This window comes from Coloeus monedula, assembly GCF_965178545.1.
Source record: "Coloeus monedula genome assembly, chromosome: 1".
NCBI lineage: Eukaryota > Metazoa > Chordata > Aves > Passeriformes > Corvidae > Coloeus > Coloeus monedula.
In genome coordinates, this window is record NC_138781.1 from 134094440 (window position 1) to 134114314 (window position 19875).

General features: G+C 40.2%; 1 protein-coding gene across 1 annotated transcript in view; it reads left to right on the top strand.

Annotated features, from left to right (window-relative positions):
• The window catches only part of NECAB1 (N-terminal EF-hand calcium binding protein 1), a gene marked incomplete at both ends in the record, with an annotated part of 57306 nt that overhangs the window by 16598 nt on the left and 20833 nt on the right, over positions 1–19875 (top strand). Inside the window, 2 exons of the mRNA XM_082286832.1 lie at positions 8549–8574; positions 10880–10977. Coding sequence (XP_082142958.1) covers positions 8549–8574; positions 10880–10977 — 124 coding nt within the window. The remainder of the gene's footprint in view (positions 1–8548; positions 8575–10879; positions 10978–19875) is intronic.

Genomic DNA, 19875 nt, shown 5'->3' on the forward strand with positions numbered 1-19875 from the left:
AGAGTGAAACTGAAAGCCAATTAGGCATTTGACTGCCACTGAGAGTCGCTTCTATTTGTGCTTTCCAGGATCTTGTGAAAAATTTGAGCAATCCTTATTCAAACACATACCATTAAATGGTATAAAGATGTAGTTGTGGGGGGCCCACACTCAGATGCCCTCACTCTGCCAGTGTAAGGAAAGGCTTTGCGTTGATGCAGCAATGATCAGGTCTGGGCTGTTAGGGCCACATCTCCAGGTTCTTGTTTCCTAGCATACATTTGCTTCTATTGCAAAGCAGTGTGTTGCATTTAAAGACTCTTAAAAAAACCCCAACCAAACAAGTGTAAGCAAGAAATCAAGAGCAGTGACTTAAGCTTCAACCTGGAGTTTGTACAGTGATTCTCCTCCCCTTATTCATAATGGTTTAAATGTTTTGCAGATAGCCCCAATGTAAACACACTATAAGCATCTGAGAAACATCTTAAGCTCTTTTTAAGTTATCAGGAGGCCAAAGTAGATGCCCACAGTTTCTTGAGTAGGAGCCAGGCCTCCAGAGTTAGTTAGACCAATGTACGTGCATGTCTGTGAGCAGGGGAGGGGCAAGGGGAAGAGCTTATCTTTGTGGGCTGATTTGACATGTGTTTGACATGACATCCATGTTATACTTCTGTACTGTCAGTTTGGACCTGGTCAGTACTTGTCCTAACACTTTAAAAACTCTCAAAGCACTCTATTTGAAATCTGAGTTAACCTTTTTGGAGGTTTGTGAGGGTGAAGGAAAGCCAGTGTGGTTCCTCACCCCTCTCTCCTCCCCCAGTCTCTGCTCCAAGCTATACAGTGCTCAGCAAAGCTCTGCAGGGCTGATGGGCACAATGGGAAGGGTGTTGGAGCAAATGCGAGTGCTGCAAAGGCACCAGAAGTCTTTCTTTGTGCTGACAAGGAGAGTCATGGAGGACATGGTCTGCAGGTTGCAGTAATTTTGGAGCTGAAGTAATTTTAGAGCTGAAGACCCACATACTCTGCTGTCTCAGAGCATTCTGTTTATTAACTGATAGCAAAACATCTCGCATGCAAAACAGTGTTGAAGCACAGTTGAGGTAGCTCTGCAGAAATACAGCTGTTTTGTTTACATGTGTTATTGCCTGAATAATTGTAATGAAAGTAGAGAAAGGTATAAGAAGCACAGCTCTTTTTATGCATGGAGAGAAATGTGCAGGAAAATTTTGAAATTAGTGGTTTAACGGGTGACGGCTGTTGCAACTCATTTCTTTGGTAAATTGTCTCCTATTTAATTTTAATGTCGACTCTGATGAGCTCGTGTTTCAGCAGAGCAAGAATCCTTGGCATGGTTAATGGTTTAGTGAATAAGTCTTAGCAAAAGTCATTGCAAATATAATAAACCTCCTTTTTACTCTTATCCTTTACCCTTCCCTCCCCCCAGTCATGACTTCCATGGAAATTGTTTTAGCATAATGGCATCCTCCGGGAAAAGGTGTCAGAAGATAATGAGAATATTTGGCAAAGTTACAACTAGGAGATATACAGAAGGTCTCAAGGGGATTTAGTCTGCAGCACTGCTGGAGAGTCTGCGATAAATGCTTCACTGATTACTGACTCACAGGAGTCTGTGGGGAATCAGACTTGTTTTTCTCACTTTACTCATTGGCAAAATGAAGTCCTCAGTCAGGACCCTTGTTACAAGGTAGGAGGGGTGCTAGAACTATTGAGGACCTGGGGCACAAGCAACCTCCCAAAGGTAGGGAGATCCCTTTCAACCTTTGTGTGTGGCATAAGTTAAACTGAGCACAAGCCAGAGATGAGCTTGGTGAGGAGCTGAGAGCCTCAGCCACCTGCAGCACTGAGCTTATGCTGGGCATTTGGGAGAGTGTGTCATGCTGCATGCACAGCAGATGTAGGGGTGGGATGTGACACTATGGAGACACATCTACACTTGCAAACGTGTGTGTCAGCAGGGTGTCTAAGGATCCCTCATGGCCAGGGAAGTCACTGGCACCTAAGACATGATACTGTTCACATGGGCTTCAGCTCAGTTGCCCAGGCATTAGGCATTTAAGATGCTCACACTTGAAAATCAGCCCAAGGTGGAAAGGAGAAGTAGTTGGGACATGGGTAGTGGAAGAAATGCTAGAGCATTTGAACCAACACTCGATGCCTGTGTTATATCAAATTCCTTCTCAGTCTCCTAGCTGGTCCATTAAACCCTCTGAGTTCCACTGAATACACTGGGACATTGCCTGGCATGGGAGGTTGGACACCCGGCACACACATGGACATCTATATTTAGGACTCACCCCAAAGCAAATGAACCTTCCTCCCACCTGCCCAGGTCTTCATTAGCAGAGCCCTAGTTCCTCCCGTGGGTCAAAAGAGAAGTGGTGAGATCATCTGCCCTAGCAGCAAATTCCAAAAGGTGACAGTTGGATGTTGAGAGTAAGAGGCTGGTTAGCAATCCTTGCAGTTGTGAGAACCCATGAGCCTGGAGCCCAGTACAGTGCACTGAATGTAAAATGAAAGGCATGTTTATATGGACCACAATGCTTCCTTCAAGGTTCTGCTTGTAAACATAATAATAAGTCCTCAGTAGTTTAAGGGTACTCTAAATGTACTAATTATCTCTGCCTTGGATGGTTTCCTTTTGTTTTAGTTGGAAGGCATATTTCAGTCTCATGTTATTGCTGATCTTTCACAGTTCAATACAAGTACACAGAAAAAACTAATTAACTTCTAAGTACAACAAGAAAAATAAAAAAATATTAAGAACAATATGAGACACAGACAGGATCTTTAGTTAGGTGAACTGCAGGTGAGTAAATTTTCTTTTTAAAAGGAATTTTTGAATGCAAAAAAGAGTAAAATAATATATTGGGGTTTGACCATTTTTAAAAAACTGGTTCTTTTAGATAAAATGAGAAGTTCAGGCACATGGTGCAGCATTGGCATCAGAAACGTGTGCTTGCTAAAATTTAAACATGCAATTGCAGCTATTGGCTTTAACTCTCAGATTTTTCAAGACCATAGCTATGGAAATCAGCGTGGAAATGAAGCACAGAGACAAAGGCAAGATACTGGTCAGAGTGAGATGATTACACATTTTAGTATTTCACAACTGATCAAAACGAATTCACAAAGAATGATTTACAAAATCCTGATGCTATCAGATCCTCTGGTCAGAGAGACAAGCTGAAAATAGAATTTTTCTTGGAAATTTTCCATATGAGTGGTTCTTTTTAATGGGAAATTCAGCTTTTTGCAGAAAAAAATGACAATCCCTCTCAGCAAAAAGATCAAACGGTAATGACTATTTTCATTTACATTTAACTTAATGGAGCTGATTTAAAGTGCTTCATTTCAGTTCTGCCGTAGATAATATCAGCTCCCCTGCAGTAAGCTTGTTGCTTAATGGTAGGTGTAGTTTGGAGGTCTAGTCACTTCCATAAGGTGAGTTTCCCAGAGAACCACAAGAGTTTTAGTACCACTCAAAAAACATCTAGAGAGGTTTTACCGTGACATCGGATAGCTCTGAGGGTTCTCAGATGAATCCCATCAGGCCCCACAGATTTGTAGGGATCCAGCTGAAGCAGCAGATCATGCACAATTTCAGGGTCGACCGGGAGTCAAATATTCTTGCAGCCATGGTCCTCCAGCTCAGGACACTGGGACCTTCTTAGTCCATCATCCATGTTGAAGACAGAGGCAAAGAATGCCTTAAAAACCTCTGCCTTGTCCAGGTCCCTGTTTGTGTAGTGCCCATCCTCATCCTGTAACAGGCTGTTGTTATTTCTGTGCTGCCTTTTGCCAATAATACATTTAAAGTACCTTTTAATTTTTCCACACATTTCTGGGCAGCTTCAACTCCAGTTAATCTTTGGCTGCGTGAGTTCTCTCCCTACGCTGGCAAGCTGCATCTCTCTATTCTTCCCATGTCCCTTGACCTTGCTAACACTAGGCATACATCTTCCTTTTCCAAAAGAAGATGCCTGCTCAGCAAAGCCAACCTTCTCCCTCATTTGCTTGATTTCTGACATTTTGGAATTGCCTGCTCCTGTGCATTTGCAAGGAGTGTAAGAAACCAAAGTAAACATTTTATTTTGTCTAAGAATAAATAATTTAATATCAGGTTTAAAAAAACCCCAACATTTTGTGACAAAACCAGAAATTGAAACATTATTGTCTCCTATGTGGTGAAAACTCTGAAATTTGCTCCCTGTGGCAGAAGAGCCACCATGATGCTGCATCTCATCGCCTCATTTGGGTTTATGTCATTCAGACTCTGCGAAAAATCATAGCTCTGCAGCCCTTGTATATTGCTCTACAAATTTTAGCGTACACAACAAGTTTTAATAGAAGTATTAAGCCTCTTTTAGAAACACAAAGGCTGTTATAGCTGGGATGATTAAAGTGACTTGTCAGCTATGTAGTCATCGCATCCCTGTGAATCACTGCTGAATGCAAAGGACTAGAGAGTTGTTTTTTCAGATGAGTTCTTAGTCAGGAAAAAAAAACCTTTTAGTCTCTCCTTCAGTCCTGCCACAGGCAGAGCAGTAAGTTATGATTCTGAAGTTATCATTTAGCCTGGAACTAACTAGATAATTATTTAGTGAAGCAAAATATGGGATATTAAAAGATCTGTAACCCCACTGCCCAAGTCAGAGCCCAGAGAGCCAAGCTGGCTGCTGCCTTTGAGAGCCTAGAGGGTGCACAGTCTAGGTGGATCTGGGATTGAAGAGCAGCAGTGTCCTTGGGGCAGCAGGAAGTTTTCCTCCCCAGGGACAGGAGCTTTGTCCCACTTCTTCTGCCTCTTCCTCCTCTCCCTGTTCTGTGACAAGAGGCCAACACCTGGGCCTCTTGCAGCACTGCATCCTAGTGGAAGAAGTTTTGCCTCCACTGGTAAGCAACCTTGAACAAACCTAAACAAAAAGGTGTTGTTTGCTGTTGCAAAGGAGCTGTGAGGCAGAAAATCCTTGAAATGGAAGTGCGCACATAGGACTCCGTTGCAAAACAGCCTCTGTACTGTTGGAGCACTTATCTTATTTCGGTGACTTACAGTGAGATGGTACACAGGCTTTCTTGTTGCAAAGAGCTTACAGCTTTTTGGCTGAGATTGTCCATGCATGCCTATTCAGTTACTCTTGCATAGTTTAAGTAACACCTAATTCCTTTTACTCACAAATTATATGCTTCTACTTAACAGTAGGCGATGTTAGCTTCAGACTTCCACCCCTAAAACCAAATTTAGCAAAAAGACATGCAAATGGGACTGAAAAGAGAGTTAGATCAAGCTTCTAAAATAAATCCTTCTCATATCTGAGAATGAAGAAAGATCTGAAGAAGAAAATGTTATCCTTGTCCAGCTGTAAGTCATGGCAATGATTTTCCTAAATTCAGTTAGTTCATAAAGTCTTTCTTATAGTATTGGATTCTTCAATAAAGTAACTGCTTTATATTCCAGATTTCATACTCTGTAAGATCTCATTTCCTCTTCTTATGGTCCAGGGAAAATACATAGACCTACTGGTTCCTTTGCCTAGAGGTGCCTTTTGTACTGTAGAACAGTATGTGCCAGTCAGTGGATGGATCCATGGATCCACAGCAGTGGATGAGTGGAATGGCTTTAACCTTCCCTCCTCCCTGGCTGGCCCCAGCCCACGGCTAACTGTAGTGGGCAGAACAAGAGCACAGCTGCTTTGTAATTCTACATTTTGGACCACTTCCAGAGGTACCACAAATAAGCACTTTTGCCACAGTTCATTCAAGTGAATGTGCTTATTTTCCTGTCACTGACCAATGCTTATGATCAACTTTTCAGTGATCAGGACTGCTCAGTGTAATAATCCTTTAAAAATAGCTCATGTTTTTAGGTAGAGAACATTTTAGACAAAGACAGGTAGAAGAACTGCATCTAGCAGTCAGAAAGCAAATTGAGAATTATCACACTGACATGATGTGAATGCATTTGCCTCACCCTATGCTTTGGTTGCTTATAGTTAGTTGAGGGCTGGTGCCTGGATGTGAGTCATCCAGCAAATATTGTTAATAACATGTTCAGTGTTGCCAGATTATGGGTCTAAGCAGAAGCATCCTGGGCATATGTACCCACTGAAATGTGAACAGGTGCCTGCTGTAAACCTGAGTACTGAGTTACGGATACAGCCCTCTGGTGTGCACCTCACTCCTGTACCAATAAATTCTTGCCAAACTTCTTTAATTATTTCTGTAGCATCTTGCAGGGAGCTCAGAAGTGTTTGTATGCAGCAAAAGAATTCCTAGGTTTATTCACAACTGTGTTTGAAGCCACATGTCATTATTTCCGGGAGAATGAAATAATCACTGACACAAAATTATAGCTTCCCTGCCTAGAACAGCATCCACTTCAAACAGGATGCCAAGAACAATGAGACCTCCAAGAGTATTTATAACAGAAGCAAATACTGAGTATGCTACACAGAAATCCATGTTCTTTATGTCTTTATGTTCTTTATGTCTTTTCTGTGTTTTTTCACAGGCTTGCTGCACAAAATGTTTCGGATAATATTTTCTGGTTATTCAGGTGTCCAATTCTAACTGAAAATGAATTCAGCAGCTGAATACTTTTCCATTTTCACTGGTAGTCCATTTTCAGCTGTGTCACTCCTGTCAATAGGACAAACAGCATGCTGAAAACAGGGATGCTGAAAGCCTCTGAGCCCCTCCCTATGTCACTAACATGGTGTTTAGGATGTTGCAAAAGAACAGGGACCAGAAGGGATTGAAATATAAAATTTGAAAAGAGAGCATGAATTTGACTGGTTAACAGTGTGAAAGGCTATTTTAAACACAGTTATCAAGCTGTGCATTAAATAATGCAGAAATGTATTTTACATTAAGTCATTAGGGCAGATGATGTGAAGGAGCAGAAAATGTAGGGACGATGAAAAAAGAGTAGGCATTATAACAGCAAACTCCTGCCATTTAACCTCATCATATTCTGTCAAGGCTCTTTGACTCAGGCAATTTTCCAGCTTTCAGGGTTTCAGATTGCATTTAAGAGATGAACATCTGGACTGTTCCAAAATTGACTGCTGAACGGCAGAAGTGTTGGTCAAACACACTTGACCATAGATGCCATAGTGATCTGTGGTAAACAGCATTAAGGAGCTGCAGACACTTTTTCCCACCACACACTTTGTTTACCTAAGAGTTAAGTTTCACAGCTTCAGCACCAGTTCATACAGACTCTGAATTCCTTTATACCTGCCACCAAAGTAATTGGAAAAGTCAGGTGCAAGTCTCATTTGCAGCCATCTAACTTGGCCTGTTTGAATGCAGGTAAGATCACCTTCAATTAATAAATGTTGTGTGAAAATCTCATTTACATTATCAATTAAAAGTGTTCAGAAGTTCTTATAGCCCTGAGTATGCAAGTCTGTGATACTCCAGGATCCTGCAATTTCTATCAGGTTCTCTCCCTTGTGAAATAAAAGCCAGATGTATGGAAGTTAGCAGTGAAGAAAGTGATTTTAAGATAGTACTGTGTCATCATTTTATTAAAAGGTCAGTTAAAAAATCCCATTAAAAAGATAAGTGAAAAAATACTCAGTGCAATCAGCCGTTCAATATTCACCCCTTAGCAAGATTCAAAGAGGACATTCATGCTTTTAAGTTTCTTTAATAATCTGTTTCTTTTCCTTCTCAGAAGAAAGGCAGTATGCTAACTTTCAGTAATGAGCTATAGGTCAAATTTTTTCCTCTTTTAAATATTAAGGCCTTGCTTATGAGAGAAAATATCACTCCAAAGTTGATCGAGATGAAATCTGCTTCCAGTGAACAGGTTTGACTGAATAGAGTACTTCCCTGCATTTATGAATTTATATAATGTTGACATGGGAATATGACAGTACATCTATACTTTTCACATCACTAATTTTGCCAAAGTTAGTAGTGGTGAAATGGTCTTACATGGCCAGAAAGTCTTAGGAATTATGTGTGCTGACAGGCTATGTCTGGTTCTATCCTCCTTCTGTGTTCTTTCCCATAGAACACTATGGCACAGCAAAGATTGCAGACAGGAGAAAGTTATTGGGTTTCTTCTTCTTTAGCAAGGAAGGTCAAGATCTCTGAGCCTTGCTGTCCAGCATGACAGCCACAGAAGAGGAATACAGGCAGAAAGGTGGAGAAAAAAACCCCAAAGCAAACATTTCTGGTGTTTAGATGGATTCCTGCCAGAACTGGGGCCAAATGTGTAAGGCCTGAGGAACAGTGACTGCATCATGATGCACAAAGGCTGAATTTCAAAGTGGGTTTGCAGTGAGCAGGAAGGTGCCAGTGGCAACATGACCAGGAAGGGAGGCTGCACCTACAGCCAGCTTTGGAAAGGCTGCAGCCTTCTGCCCTAAGGCAGCATAGCAAGGCCAGCAAGAGCCAGGCACTTGCATCTCCTGCTGCAGCCCAGGCAGGGGGGCTTCATATCCCAGTCAGTCTAATATTTGAGTTGCACTATTTACCAATGCAACAACAACAAAAAAAACATTACTAACCTCACTAACCTTCTATACTCTTATCTTTCCAGCAATCTTGACACAGAAGAGCTCTGTGGTAAGTTCTTTTTTGGGAAAGAACATAATCTATGCCTGCAGCAGCCCTGTACAAATAAACATGCCATGTGATTATTTTTTTCTGTTTAATCTTTGTAGCTCAAACAGAAAATAATTTCCACTCAGAGAACTCCTGGGAAAATGCAGATGGCTCATAATCTTTTCAGACTCTGTCATCCCCTATGTGCAGAATTTATTTCAAAAATATTTTTCCTAGTCAGTATTTCACACTCTCTGAGATTCAAGATCTGTTCTGACATAAAGATAGATAGATAGATAGATAGATAGATAGATGCTTGTATTTTATTTCCCTTTTGTGTGAGATATTTTTTCTAGTTAGTTTCTCCCTTTAACGCTTGTCATATACCCCACTAAAAGAAAATTCATTACTTTCCTCCTACTTGAGCCAGGGAGAACAGCAAGTTTGACAAGTTCTATGATCCTTTGTCACAATAAAACTCTTGCAAGGCCTAGATCTTGGCCCAATTACCTATTTCTGGACCTCATTCCAGGCTGTGAGTCATTGCCCCAACACCTTGTTTGCTCTCCAGCTTATCTTACAGCACCTGATTTAGGAGTGCTTCTTGCACCAGAAAACAATTTACAAAGAAAGGTTTCTGCAGGTTCTCACAAAAATGTCAGAAAAAAAAATCATACTTGTCAGCACCAGCCAGTTTCTGAGGGAAAGATGGTAGACTGATAAGTTTTCCAGTGGTCAACACTGCTGAAGAACTTTAAAAGCTGAAAATACCGTCAAGTTGAATACCTGCTCAATTTCTCACCCACAGGGTGACATGGCCAAGAACCCATTAAAATACAGCTCACCCTGTGGCTCATCTGAAGTGAACTGGGCTGTGACAACTTCTGCTGGTTGAGCATCTGGCCAAAATTGTATAAACCTGGCTGAGGAAGAGAGGTGGTTTTGTTCCACAAGGGATTTACTGCAGATGATGTTGCACTGGAGGCATACAGGCTTGCTGGGCTGAGGGGGGTGTCCACCTGTTTACTGACTCTGTTTACTGCCTGTTTTGATTGAATACAGGCTGTTTCAAGTGCCTTTTAAATCTTTTAAATGTTGCCACTAGGGTGTTTCTCATCTGTGAATCTGATACTGAGTCTACTCAATGTATGTTTAAGCTTGTGATTATACAGCTCTTTCTGAGTTATATCAGTTCATCTCAGAAATTAAGCTAAAAACCATCCAGGGTACTAATTCACAATACGTTTTCATTCTAAATAATTTCATTCAACCTCTCAGCAATATCAGGTCATGTTGCAGTGTTCCTGGTAACTTACATTTTCATGATTCCCCTGAGAAGCTCATGCTGACCTTTTAAAAGCCCCAAAGTGTTGGTATTCATTATTTCAAAAAGCTCCTATGTAATCTTGTTCTTCCTGTCTGCCATTTAGATGTTGATTTTCGTGCTCTTCCAGGTGATCTGATGTCTAAATGCCTTGTCTAACACAGTGTCTAAGCTTTACCATAATTTTATTTAGTTATTTTTCACACTTTTTCCTTCCTGTGCTTCCCTCTACTGTACTTCACCACATCAACCAAATGGGAACTTGGGTCATGATTTCCCAGGTTTGCTTCCTCCTCTTGCTGTAATCCCTTGGCCTTTACATCAGTTCTTTCTGTTAAAAAGTCCTCTGCTTTGAGAAGCTACACAAGGACATCCTGCAATTTGTTATCTCCACGATTTTCATTAAAATTTCATTTGCATGCATCATATTTGTTGAAAATATCACAGCGCCTGAGACTAGAAGCTTATCTGGCCAACTCATGGTCTCTTCATTTTTCAGAAACAACTGGCCTCAACCAACCCCACCTCACAACAGCCCCCACTTGCTATTATCTCCTCTAAGGGCTTTACCAGAATTATTAATTTTTGTATCAATATAATCAAATTCACCACACACATATGAAAACTTCATTTCCTGCTTATAATTGTAGACTATTAGACTGAAAATTTAGTTTACAAAGAAGATGTAGATATTTTGGAAATAAGTTTGCATCAGCTGTCAAATTGATATTTCACATTTTTTGTGAATTTGGCGGCTCATTTATTGAAAGAAAACGTTTTGAAATACTGATTTTGGTATTTTAAGTATGCCAGGAATTATTTTGTGGAGAAAGAATACAAAATTTAAAAAGAAAATTATCCTTTTCATTGTAACTCCTTTTCATTTTGTATTTAGATACCTAATAATGCTGTAACTGAGTTCAGACTTGATAAAGCTGATATTTGATGAAATATTGATTTTCAGGTCATTTGTAGGTGATGTGGGGTTTTGTCTTCTTTTAGATTATTTTTCAAAGCACCTAGGAGAATATGAAAATGTTCTAGCTGTCTTGGAAGACTTAAACATAACCATACTGAAGGCAATGGACAAAACAAAGAAAGTAAGTAAAAACTGTGAAATTTTCTTTACATTGTATATTTTGTTTGTTTGAAGTATTTCCAGTAGTTTTCTTATCTGAATTTACTAATTCATATTTAAGTTCTTCCAAATATACATGTTTGTAGCAAAATCCAGTAAGAAAAGGCTTGTCAAAATGATTGTATATGAAATCTTTAAAGACCTATCTGCAAACTATTAGTTTGGATACAGCCAAATTTGTCTTTGTGAATGGTCTGAAGAATGCTCTTTGCATTGTTGTACGAAGAGGGTTCTATGTCCCCTGCCAAGTCTGGGTAAGTATTAGCACCAACATTTGGAAATAGACCAAATCTGAAAAAATAATGTTGTGGGTTGAGTGAAACCTCCTGACCAAAGAAGAAGGTTTCGTTTGCCATTGAGGCATTTTAAACAAAAGCAGTGGTCACACAGCCTGCCAAGAGGAAGGGTTGGGGCTGTTTTCCACCAGCACAGCTAGGGGACCTTTACCTGGAGGGAAAGAAGATCAGTTTCTCCATCACATATCTGACCGGGAATGTAGCTGTGCTGCAGGACATGCTAGGCAGCCGATCCACCTGGCTCTCCATTCATTGTGGTCATAGCTGCTCCTGTGGTCAGACCACACCCCAGCTACCTGTCTGACTAAAAGCGTATCAATACATTGGGTGATTCGCTCCTCTTCCTTGGGTGAACAGTTAAATATCCCGTGCAAGGTGGAACAGCTTCAAAAGGTGAGGGAAAGCACAAACCGGGGAAATGAACCCAGATCCTCCAAACCCAGCCATAGATCCACACCAGGCTAGTCATCAAAAACAGAAATTTCAGCCAAAATTATTCTGTGAGATCCCGTGGGGTCAAAAAACCCTGGGTGTTTTTTTCAGTCGATCAATGGAGAGATCAATGTGGCGAAAGCTGTGCTTCTTTAGTGAAGCTGTTATCTTTGGTATTTGTGTGTTTGAAGGAGTAAAGCACTCATACATCTTACATAAACTGCCAAAATAAAAACTCAGAAGTGTAGCTTATTTATTTAGAGCTTGAGCCAGGAAGCTGAATGTCTCCTCATTCATGCTGTGCATCTTCCACTCCTAATGAAGTGAATGGGCACCGACTCACTGTCTTCTTTACCTGGATATTAAAAAGCAACAGATTGGTTAATTTTAGCTATGCATAATTTTAAAAAATAGCCATGTGTATAAAATACTGCTGGTAAAGGGCAGGTCATCTCATAACAACTGGAAGTAAATAAACCTCATAACAACTGGAAGTAAATAAAAGACAGCATTTAAGAATTACTTCAGAAGTTAATTACAAGGAGGAGTTCCAGCAGACTAATGAGATTATAAAATGTGTATTCTGGCCTGCCACAATTTCTTTGAATTTTGTTTTCTTAACTGAAGATTCAAGCCTAATGGGTTTTCTGTCTTTCAGGGATACTTCAGCTGACTATTTGTTAGAGATGGCAGAAATAGAGCAAGGCTAACACTGGAAAAACTCTTTTAATTCCATTTGGTAGAAACTGTGTGTGAACACAGTCAAACAAAAAAATGTGTAATCAAATATTCTAAAATAGAGCTTTCTGCCAAGGATATGCTCAACCACTACATCTTTGTATGGAAACTAAATTTTCAATTCAAGATTTGGATTATGTTCAACAGGAATTCAGTTCTCAGGAAATAGATAGGTTATGTGAACTCACTACCTGATAAATCATTGGAGTGTAAATCTTAAAATTTCTGTGTTAAATAGTTCAAGTTTACTGAAGTTCTTGTCTAAAATCTGGGCTGCAGCCATCTAAAATCAGAGCTGGAGGTGCAGCAAAAGTTAGTTAGCACATTGAGATAGCATAGATAACTGATGCTCATCGCCAGTGACACACAAGATGTGAGGCAGCTCCAAGCTCGAGTTGACTCATGCAGACAGGTGCTCAGAAACGGTTGGTCTGGTTTTAAATGGCCATTGACATGCATCCCAGGCAAGACTTGGGTTTCCTCTCCTAGTGCAGCATAAAACTTTGTCACCATTCTGCCACTGCAGCCACTGAGTCCCTTGAACAGTCACTGAGTAGTAACAGCATTTATTACTCTCTTCTAAGTGATGACCTAGTTGGAAAATTCACATATAGGAAAAAAGTCTGGAATTGAAGACCTACACTGTGAGACCCACCAGGAAATGGTGTATCTACAGTGGCTGAGTCAGTTTCCAATGACCTGGACCACATTTCCAAGGACTAAATTGTCCTATTAAAAACCAAGAGTAGACTGCTGAGATTTAATCTGAACTCCACCCTGCAAAGCATGGGACTGATTACAGTCCCAGTCCTCAGAGTTGCCATGAGATTTCCATCCCCTCTGACTTTATGGATTGAAGAAAACTTGGCACCTCTATCAGTCTCTGCTAAACCTTTCCAGAGTGTGTGCCGCTTCAGATGGAGAGATCGTTCATTCTTAAATATTTAGTGGGGAAAGGAGCAACTTGGTACTTTATTGATTTATTGACATTAGAATCAGACAAAAAAACACCACTCAGTCCTTCCTATAGAAACTTCCTATCAGTTAAGGCTGCCCATACTCAGTAGTACTTTGCTCAAAAGGCAGCTGCAGAACTGGAGCCCTAGAAAAATTCTTCAGGTCCAGTTTCCAAGGAAACCCTTGAGAAGGAAGATGTGTCAGTCTTCAATGAAAAGCATGGATTGGTATGTCTGAAAAATATAAATCCCTAATCTAATCCCAGGGTGCAATCCTTCAGGAATAGGCTACTTCAGCGTGGCTCCACTTCAGGGTCATAAGTTCTGCCAGCAAACCTGCTCCAGCATGGGCTGCTCTCTCCAGGGGGCCACAGGTCTGCCCTGTGCAGACTTCCCACAGGATCACACCATCCTTTGGGCATCCCCCTGCTCTGGTGTGAGTCTCCTCTAGGGGCTGCAGGTGAATCTCTGCTCCATTGTGGACCTCCATGGACTGCAGGGGCACAGCTGCCTCACCATGCTCTGCACCAGGGGTTTCAGGGGGATTCAGCTCCAGTGCCTGGAGCACCCTTGCCCCTCCTTCTGCACTGACCCTGGTGTCTGCATAGTTCTTTCACATATTCACACTCCTCTCTTCTCTGGCTGCAATTCACTTCTCTGCAGTAACTTTTTCCCTCTTCTTATATCTGTTATCCCAGAGGCAATACCAGCAGCCCTGATGGGCTCAGCCTTGGTCAGTGGCAGGTCCGACTTGGAACTGGCTGGCATTGTCTCTATCAATCATGGGGGAAGCTTCTGGCAGCTCCTCACAGAAAACATCCCTGTAGTCAGTCCCTTCCCCCCTCCCCAAACCTTGCCAAACAAACTGAATACAATATCCCACCAACAGCGACTGGAACTTGGCTTGGCTACGGACTCCTGGATATCAATCAAGATCAACCAAATTGTCCCCATCACTGAGAATGATTTCCATATGTAGATATTTTTCTCCAACAGATTAGCAGGAGCCTTGCCCCTGCAAGGCAATTTCAGCACGATTTCTATGTACTTCATTGCCCTCTGTAGTTTGAAAGAGCTGTCAGCACAGCTTTCTTGAATTGAGGTTTTCACCAGTCTTCCAGTCCTCTGCTATCTGAAAGTAAAACCATCATCACCTGTGGCAGAAAACGTTCCAGTGTGTTAGCAGGTTCAAGAAGCTTTGAGTTCCTTTCACTGCTCTGGGGCCAGATCCCTCCCACCAAGGCAAATTAAACAGCACCTGGGAAGAAAAACAGGAAGCCCTCAGGAGCGTAGGAACTGTTCATGCTCCATTGCTTGATGGGAGGGTGCTCAGCTAAAAATGCAGGGAAATGGATTTCTGCAGGAACATCTTTCAGCAGGGAAAAGACTGAGTTGTATTTGCAAGCAGTATATTTCAATACAAACCCCATCTAACCACAAGATGGTAGGGGAGCTACAGTCTTTCTGGTTTTGTACTGCTCCCTGTATTTTATCCTTACAGCAGGAAGGAAAAACATCTGAGGAGTTTTAGAGGGATTTGTGGCATTTGATATTTGATCATTTCTCCCCTTAGGCTGGAGAGTCTGCCTGAGTTGCTTATACTGGAGTGGTGAGGACAGATTGATCTTTGGTGCCCCTTGGTTTTCTTGTGCTTGCCAAGTTAATATTTTCTGGATCAAAGTACTATCTGGATAGTTCTTTTTATTGCATTTCTTCTTCATCTTACATACAGGAAGCATTAAAAATTAAACACTCAGCAAAACTTTACAAATGCATTCTTTAGGCCTTTTTTTCTGACATCTTTATAAAGCATATTTAGTTAAATACTTAATCTTTTTTATTACGCACGTGAACGTAACACGTTCAGCAAGCTGCATTTTTATTACATTCTCTAGCTTGCAGTCACATATAAATATAATTAAGAAATATTTTGCAACCCACAGCTCTGAAAATAAAATCTGTCACTGAGTAATAATGTAGATAGGCAAGAATAGACCATTTGTTTAATGTGCTCGACAGCTCAGTTCTATTGCCTTGTGAATATTGAAAATCAGAAATTTAGAGATTAAAGAACATGTCTTCCCTAAGTTACCAAGCTGTAAGATTGTTGTTGTTTGTCAGCTATTTGGTAAGAACAAGTTTTGCTCTATCATTTTGATTTCTGGTATTGCTATAGTTTGTTGCAAATGCAACCTTCTGCTGGCGGTGAGCTATTCTGTACTCAATAACCTCAATAACCTCTCATTTAATCACCAAAAATCTGATTTCCATATGAAATTAAAATGGCAATATAAAAGTATTCAGGGATTTAAACAGTTATCTAAAGATATTTTAGAAGATCTGGGATAGTCAAGGATGTCCGAGATGTCTCCACAGGCCTGACAAATAGCACTCAGGACTCTAGGAGACCCAGGGGCAAGATGAGACCCCCTCCTGGGGCAGCAGCTGGAAACTAGGTGGGTCTCCGTAGGACACCAACTCCAGTTTAGATACGTGAATAGCTCTGAGGTCTCTGAAGGGCTTTTTTCCCAGAGGAACTGTCTCTCTGGGGAAGAGCTAGCTGGTGATGCTTACCTTGATCCGACAGTATCTTTTATCACTCATCACACCCATTTGAAGTTCAGTTTTTCATTGGCTGAAGAGAACCCCCCTCTCTTCCTGACTCCTGCCTTCAATTTCAGTGTTGGTAAAAGTCTAACCACAGTGGGCTCGTGGCCAAGTGACTGTGCCAGGGGGATTTCAGGATGGGACACACTTCCTGCTCCATGATTTCAGTGCCTGTTGGCTTTAGCCTAACCTACTAGTCTGCTGTGGAATTGACAATGGTCTTGACATAGAGAGTATCAGCTCTTAACGTACTGGAGCAACGACTGGAATTGAGACTGTTTGCAGTGGCACAATGGCAAAGTGGTGGGGACTGGGAGTCATCGAGAGTAACTGAATGTGGTAGAGCTGCTTCCTCAGGAGAGCAGCACTAAGTGCCCTTGCACTTGTTTCTTTTCCTTGCAAGTGTAGGGTCTGTTTAGCACTCACACTCAGCCTGTGAGCTGTCTCAAAAGTTTCTTATGGGCACCACAGCTGTTGTAAATGTGATCCAGTCTCCAGCAACAAAAGGCTTCATATCTGAGCTGCTACTTAGATTATATTGGTTATACTTATTGGAGAGTGTATTCTCATTTCAAAAGGAAATAGTGCTATAGATTCTAAGAAAAGAAACCAAACAAACCTGAAACTGGTTTTTACAGTTAACAGTGCTAATAAAAGTGAAACTTTGATCCAGTAAGAGTGTAGCTTGACCTGATATAAAGTTGTATCTGAAGTGCAAATCCAGTGACTACAATGCAGCAGCAATCTCCTGGATAGACTTGGGCAGGACTTTTGAACAGCCAATGGAAAACATTTCTTTCTTCCACAGATGAAAGCCAGAAAGTGCTTTGGCTACAGCAGTTAACACACACTTTTTCAAAGTGATGACCTCTGAGTGCACACTACTCCTGTAAATACTGAGGTACAGTTCTTCTTTTGGAGACAAAAGCACTGCAGGCTTCCATGGAAAGAAATGGCAGACAATGCAGGAAAAGAGGGATGGGACACTGCAAATTTTCTCCTTTTCAGACTCCCTAGAAGTCTGATTGTTTGCTTTGGAGGGACTTCCCTCCTTTGCAGCTCTTTTATGAAAGACACCTAATGATCTATCTATGACAGCAGGGGACCAGACTCAGTGAACTAGCAAAATGCATTTGAGCAGTAGTTATCAAAACTGGTTTATTTAAGACAGGTTTCCACCCAGGATTTACATACACAAAACAGAAACATTAATTTTAGGATGACAACAAGACAATTTTTCAGTGGAGCTACTAAGTTCTTGAAAAGCCTCCAAGTATTTGGGGGGAAAAAAACCCTAACTGCTTTTTACATGTTGTTTGCAAAAACATAGAAAGGGAGGTGTGTGGTGTGCAACAGCAAGGTGCTGGATTCAGTGAACAACACAGTATGGCTAATTATCTGCCTCTGTGAAATAATTAATCTTTCTGCTTTGCTCAAAAAACCCCAAAGCTAAGCAAAGTCAGTGCAGCCTTATTATTACTTGAAAATTTCTTGAATAGTCTAAAAATAGGAGCCAGTAAAGTAAAAGAGAAGATTATAGGAGCTGAGAGAGTAACACAAGGTTTGAAATTTAGTTACTGATGGTGCATTTATGGTAATTATATAAATCACTGAACTCTTGAGGGTTGATACCTATTATAAACCAGAATACTTAGATTTTTTTTTAAATTGCGTATTTGAGTAACAGTAACAGTAGCATTTATGTAAATTATATCTCAAAACAAATTAACTGGGAAGAAAGATAGGTAAGGATATGTTGACAATAATGTTCCACAACTAACATTCTGTTTGAGCAAAAATGAAATTTCAAATTGGTTTTTTGTTTTCACAAAAACTTTGTTAAATTAGCTGGCACCCATTTTTATGTGCGGTCAGAATTTATTAACATTTTTCAAAGAATTTAGTCTTGTTCTCTATGAAATCACACTTTTTACAAGTGTACCTTTCACAGAATTAATGCAATGAATAGCTGCTGCACAAGAATAACAAGTATTTCTCAGTTTATCCTGAGTACTAATTTTCATGCACTGGCTTTGAAAATAGTTCATTTGTTCCTTTAGATTTATCGCTAATTTTTTTTTCATGTCAATCAAAAATCACAGAATCATTAAGGTTTAGAATCATTCAAATTAGAAAAAATCCTTAAATTCATCAAGTCCAACCATTAACCTCCTGACACTGCCAAATCCACTACTAAACCATGTCCCCAGGTGCCACATCTACATATCTTTTAAATACCTTCAAGGATGATGACTCCACCACTTCCCTGAGAAGCCTGTTCCAGTCAGTAACTGAATTGAGTGTCTCTCAGCTGAAGAGAGGAATGCTGGTGATAATGCTAAACATATCACCAGTTCCACCAGTTCTGCTACAAGGCAGAGAGGAACCTACAAATAAAAGCTATTTTCATCTGGGGACATTCTTAAATTATGTTTTGGAATTTTTATTTAATTTTAATTTTAAGATTGTGACTATTAGTGCAAGTCAAAACAAACTAAGATAAATTCAAAAAGCTGCAAGCAATTAATTCTGAGCAGTCATGCAAGGACTTTCCAGAGATTCACACTTTTCCTCTTCTAGCTCCTTATCAGAGTAATGAAAACTCTTGGGAACTTCTTTGATCTTTTTTTGTGGAAGATTTATACCTATTGGGTCAGGAAGAGACAATGCTTAAATTTTTGCCAGTAGCAGAGAAGATGTGTTTAGTCAGAAATAAAGATAAAACAAAATGAAAACCCCCTTAATTTAGTATTCATACCTCTAAATAGAAATTACTTCCCAGCAGAAAAATAAACATTTAACTAACCATTCTCCTCTTGATACCTATCAAAACCACCAGCAGCTTTGATGTTTTCTATGTATTGTTGCAACCTTCTCCCTGGAGCAATGGCATTACACATTTCCCTGCTACCTGCTAAAATCAAACACATCCAAAACAGTTTATTGTCTCTAAGCTTTGTGATGCACCTAATAGCAGTTAAATAGGAGTTACTTTTTATCCATGCATGGATTCTGTGCATACTATTATTGCAACACCAGTGTATTACTCCTTCAGTGGTCCCAGTACAGGAGAATGATAGACTGTTCTGACGCTATTACAAATGTGTGATGGTATTCTTTCTAATCAGCCATGGCTGCCTATTTTATTTCATTGCTGTTACATCAGCACTGCAGATGGTTAGTAGAAATTGTCACTGTTCCAATTCTCTAGGTAGAATTTAAACACATAATTTATGCTAAATGTAATACTTGGATAAAATTGTAAAACTTGTTCCATATTCGAAGTTGAATCTAATAATTGGGCACATCCTGCCTTTGATCGTTCTTAAGGGGAGGATTTTGTAAAGGTTAAATTTGTGTGGAGTCAGTACACTGAGCATGTCTCCATATGGCTTCTGGTGAAATTATGACTTTATTCTGATGCTGTTTTGATTTCTTCCTAAGGTCTAAAGAATTAGATCTTAGGGATTTCATTTTAGTGAAGTTATTCTGACTAATTTTATATCCTCAATTTAAAGTTGTAACACAGGGCATTGTCCCACTAATTTGGGATCTGAACATACAGGGCAGGAGACATTCCATGATAAAGGGAAATTTAAATCGATTATTCCTTACTGAGTTCTACTCAGTGATAAATGTTTTTCAGTTGACTTGAAGATATTTTCTGTAAAAATAAGCATAAATATTTTTATGAAATTATGTTTAATATGACATATAAATAGGAAACAGAAAATTGCTAAGTAATACATCAGTAAGAAGTGTCCCACTCCTTCTGCATCTCAAGGAGCTGCTATTCTGATAAATGGAGCAGCATGGTCAAGTCACCCAGGG